At 41.3% G+C, this 5,000-nt stretch overlaps 1 protein-coding gene across 1 annotated transcript in view; it reads right to left on the bottom strand.

Annotated features, from left to right (window-relative positions):
• Window positions 1-2,512: 2,512 nt before the first annotated feature.
• The window catches only part of LOC307269968 (inhibin beta B chain-like), a 9,084-nt gene continuing 6,596 nt past the window's right edge, over window positions 2,513-5,000 (bottom strand). The window contains exon 2 of the mRNA XM_080053072.1: window positions 2,513-3,899. Coding sequence (XP_079909198.1) covers window positions 3,112-3,899 — 788 coding nt within the window. The 3' untranslated portion in view covers window positions 2,513-3,111. The remainder of the gene's footprint in view (window positions 3,900-5,000) is intronic.

Raw genomic sequence — 5,000 nt, 5'->3', positions numbered from 1 at the left:
TGTGTGTGTGTGTGTGTGTGTGTGTGTGTGTGTGTGTGTGTGTGTGTGTGTGTGTGTGTGTGTGTGTGTGTGTGTGTGTGTGTGTGTGTGTTCATTTATCACTATTCAAGCGTTACATCTGGGTCAACCTTAGCCCCATTTCGCCTCTTTTTATAGACTCCAGGGCTTTCCATTCATAATAGCACTAAGAAACTGGAACCAATCTTTACAAAACCCAACAGGTTACTGGATGAAGAGGGCTGATATTTTGTCTTTTGCTCAAAAAGGCAGATTTTTAACCTATTCCAAACAAAAATGGCAGCTAAAATTACACAAAATCTTGCTTTTCTTGTATTGATTTATCTGTCTTAATCATATTTTCTTCTTTAACAAAAAATCTAAATAACTTGCTGGGTTTTTCAAACTTAAAGGTGCTCCAAGGAACTTTCAGTGTGTGTTCATTCTTGCGCCCCCCTTAGACAAAAAGCGGTAGTGTTTTTACTACGCCAGCTGTTGTTCCTGGGTGAGCGTATACCCATGACAAAGGCATTAAGAAAAACTATATAAAAAGAGCATTCTTTGCACTGATGGTCTCGTTTGCTGTTACATGTAATTCATGATCATCAGAGGAAAAATTTGACTGTTTCAGAAATATTTAAAAGCTCCTCATAGCACCTTTAAATTGAATAAAATAAAAATTCGGAATGTGCTAAGAATTACCCAAAACTTCTTTGTCTTTGCATAAACACAAATCTCCACTATTTTACTTCCAGAAACACATTGTATATAAACATAAACAAACATTTCGTTGCAACATCATTTTCATAAAATTTTCCCGCTTTCGAAAACCAAAATCCGACCCCGCCGCCATGGTTACCACTCTCACATGTCAAGTATTGGTGAAAATTTGATCAGAAGAGCTTTTAGTCCTTTGTCTGCTAAACGGGTCAAAACAGCTCTGGAAAACATTAAGAGACCACTCCAAATGTTCAGTGTCTCTCGTTTTACTATTTATAGGCATATGTTTGAGTAGAATGAACATTTTGGTTTTATAATATAAACTACTGACAACATTTCTACCAAATTCACAATACATTTTTAGTCATTAAGAGCATTTTTTCAATAAGTAATGTAGAGATGAAGATTTAAGAAAAATCCAGACTGGTCTCTTCACTTTTCCCGGGGCTGTAGTTTTACTATACATTGCATAGCTCATGCGGCACTTATTTCTTTTTAGAAGGGCAGTGGTCCTTTAAAGGCAATTTTTCTGTTGTTCAATCTACAAGTGCTATCATCATAACTGTGATTTTTTTTTTTTGCAAAGTTGCACCATCACTAAGCAACATGGCAACTTGGCAACTTTTTCACGTTCACTCACTGGAATTAGAGATACTTTAAAATATCTTTATGATTGATTTATACGACTGGAATGTACGGCAATTTTCTTTTTTTGTTCAAAGGTGCTCCGAGGAACTTTCAGTGTGTGTTCATTCTAGCGCCCCCCTTAGACAAAAAGCGGTAGTGTTTTTACCACGCCAGCTGTTGTTCCTGGGTGAGCGTATACCCATGACAAAGGCATTAAGAAAAACTATGTGAAAATAGCATTCTTTGCACTGATGGTCTCGTTTGCTGTTACATGTAGTTCATGATCATCAGAGGAACAATGAGACTGTTTCAGAAATATTTAAAAGTTCCTCGTAGCACCTTTGAAATACTCAAACGTTCCCAAAATGTGAATTAAGTCTTTTCAGCTCATTTAAAAAAAAATTAAAAAAAAGTCTTACGCAGATTATTATAGATCTTCTGTTTCCATACGTCTGTGGAATGCGTCCAAATGCTTGAAGTGTGTGTGTGTGTGTGTGTGTGTGTGTGTGTGTGTGTGTGTGTGTGTGTCTGTCTCTCTGTCTGTGTGTGTGTGTCTCCATCTGTGTGTGTGTGTGTGTGTGTCTCCGTCTGTGTGTGTGTGTGTGTGTAGAAGTGCTGTACGTTGGTGAAGTTTGAAGTTTGACGGTGTATAAACATTTTAAGTGCTTGTCCATTCTCCGTTTCTACACACTGCTCTTTCAACCGGCAAATTTACATCAACACAAAAAAAAAAAAATTATTTTCCTTGTGACTGTATTAAGGCTTCCTCCACTATAACAGGTTGGGTAACATGTCGCTAATTCCAAACGTTACTAAGTGATAACTACCCTAACAACGCGACTGATAGCAGAAAATTACAGCAAATTGTGCTTTTGTAAAGGCTAGTAGGTTACATATGTCTTGAACACTTTAACAAACCAATTTCTTTACTATCTTTGAGATATTTAAAGGTGCACTGTGTAGTTTCAGAGGAGGGGGGTTTGTTTACATTCACAGAGCCTGCAGTTAGTTTACAAAACATATTTTCTCTACATGTAATTAGTATTAGTATTAAATAATTCTATTAAAAAAAACGTTTTTGAGGAACCTGGAACCAAACGTAAGACTAGAATATGTTTGTAAACCAAACTGTGGGCCCTGCTGCTGTAAACAACAACAGTAAAACTTTTCAGGAAGCTTTCTAACTTCAAACAGTGTTCCAGGGATCACATTTTCCTGCGACGAAAGCTTTGTTTCTTCAGTTATGAGAATACACCGTAGAAAATGTTTCACTTCTCTGACACACCCAGAGTTACACATTGCACCTTTAAATAAGAGATTGGTTGATATTTATAGAATTGGAAGAGAACTCTCCACGTCAGAAACAGTCTCAGAGATTATAACCAAAAATATATCAACAAACATAAATATATATACAGGTTTCTGTGCAGGCGATACATGAGGGTGTGTGGATATGCACCGTAGAAATTAAAGAGTAAAGAAAACGCCAACATTTGTGTGTGTGTGTGTGTGTGTGTGTGTGTGTGTGTGTGTGTGTGTGTGTGTGTGTGTGTGTGTCTGTGTGTCTGTGTGTGTGTGCGCATGTCTTCTCCCCACGTCCATAAATATTCTTTATCTAACTCCATTCCGTCCGTTCGTTCGTTGTTGTGAATACGTTTTATACAGTAAAAAGTTCTTAAAAAAAAAAAAAAAAAGTTCCACCATTTTAAATAAAGTAAATACAATAACTAACTCATCTTCTTAAAGACCTATAACCTCCGAGCCCCTTTACGCACAGCCACACTCCTCCACTATCATATTGGGCACGTCCCTCTTGACGATATTATACTCATCGTCGAAATATAGCATGGACATTGTGCTCAGCTTGGTGGGTATGCAACAGGAATTCATGGACCCCGGGCTCATTCCACGCATCCTGTACTGATTGACCACCGCAGTGTGAAAGCTGGACGCAGACCCGGGCACGCCTGCCATGTAAGCGGGACATTTCCCCTCGCAGTAGTTCCCGAAATACCCCGAAGGCGCGATGATCCAGTCGTTCCAACCGATCAGTCTGAAGTCAATGTAGAACTGCTGTCTGCAACACAGGCTACTGCTGCCGTCACACTCCAGCCCGCGCTTACGAATCCTGTGCTTGCCGTCGAGCTGCCGGGCTTGAACCACCAGGAAAGGCCGGTGCGCCTCGTCTTTGTTGCTGTTTAAGAGAATCGGCGTGACCCCCTCTGTGTCGCAGCCCTCGCAACGCACGTCCAGGTTCTGTCGACGATCGCCCTTTTCGAAAACCAAGCGGACGGCGTCGGTGAGAGTGAATGTGTGCCAGCCGCTCCGCTTTAGCTCCAAGCGTTTTTCCACGAGGTTCCACTGGCTGCCGAGGCCCGGTTCTTGGTAGTAGACTTTCACGGTGATTTTTCGTCGAGGGTTCCGCGGTTCTAAAGGGGACGGGGAGGGCAGCAGCTTGAAGTAGAGCCAGAGAGAGGCTTGGGTCGCGTAGAGATTCTGGTTCCCCTCGTTGGAGATCTGGAAGAACAGGCTGGATTTGGACATCAGCTGATCATCTGAGGAAGAGAGAAACAGAAGAAGGTTTTGGTTTAGTTAGTGAGAGAATAGAGGGGAAGGGGAGGTGTGGGGGGGGGGGGTGTGTGTGTGTCTGTCTGTCTGTCTGTCTGTCTGTCTGTCTGTCTGTCTGTCTGTCTGTCTGTCTGTCTGTGTGTGTGTGTGTGTGTGTGTGTGTGTGTGTGTGTGTTTTTCATTACATTTTTATAACATATAACTGTCCTAAGTTTTTACAGAACAGATTTGGGCCTGTTTTCATTTTATGAATAAAAAAAAACTCTGTAAATGAAAATTTCTCATAAATCAGACAATGAACAAATCCTTCTGTAATAACCTTCAGAATAGTGCTAAGAATGTGTCTGTCTGTCTGTCTGTCTGTCTGTCTGTCTGTCTGTCTGTCTGTCTGTCTGTCTGTCTGTCTGTCTGTCTGTCTGTCTGTCTGTCTGTCTGTCTGTCTGTGTGTGTGTGTGCGCGTGCATGCGTGCTTGCATATGTGTGTGTGCGTGCGTATGTAAAAACCAGATAGAGTAGTTTAAACAGTGGACCACAGCAGATCAGGGAGTCTGTCTGTGCAGAGTCGAGTTTCACCAGACCATCCATTACGCTCTCAACATATTTACATCTCCGCGCTCAACATCAGAACTCTACCCGCGCCTTAATGCGTCCACTGGCTCACTATGAAACGCACACGGCCAATAAATACAGAGACGGATTATAAATACACCGCGGAAAAAAACTATAATTCTTTCTTTTGCTTTAGTTCAAGCACTTTGTGAACCACTTGTACAGTGTTTGTGTTTAGTGCATTTCTAGTTGCGGGAAAGTTGCAAGGAGTTCAGATTTAAAAACGTGCTTCTAACTTGTGTGTGTGTGTGTGTGCGTGTGCGTGTGCGTGTGTGTGTGTGTGTGTGTGTGTGTCATAGAGGCTCAGTCCTCTTCACAGCAGACCCGGGTTAGAATCCAGCCCGGGTCGTTCTCTGCATGTCACTCCCCTCTCTGCCCCATTTCATCTCTGTCTCTACAAACTATGTAATAATAAAAAGCTAAAAAGCGCCGGGAGATAATAATAAAACATTTAAAAATAAGACAATGAACAATGTTGA

The sequence above is a fragment of the Ammodytes marinus genome, assembly GCF_949987685.1.
Source record: "Ammodytes marinus genome assembly, chromosome: 24".
In the NCBI taxonomy this organism is placed as follows: domain Eukaryota; kingdom Metazoa; phylum Chordata; class Actinopteri; order Uranoscopiformes; family Ammodytidae; genus Ammodytes; species Ammodytes marinus.
Note: the sequence above shows the minus strand (reverse complement) of the source record. Positions and strands in the feature narration are given on the sequence as shown.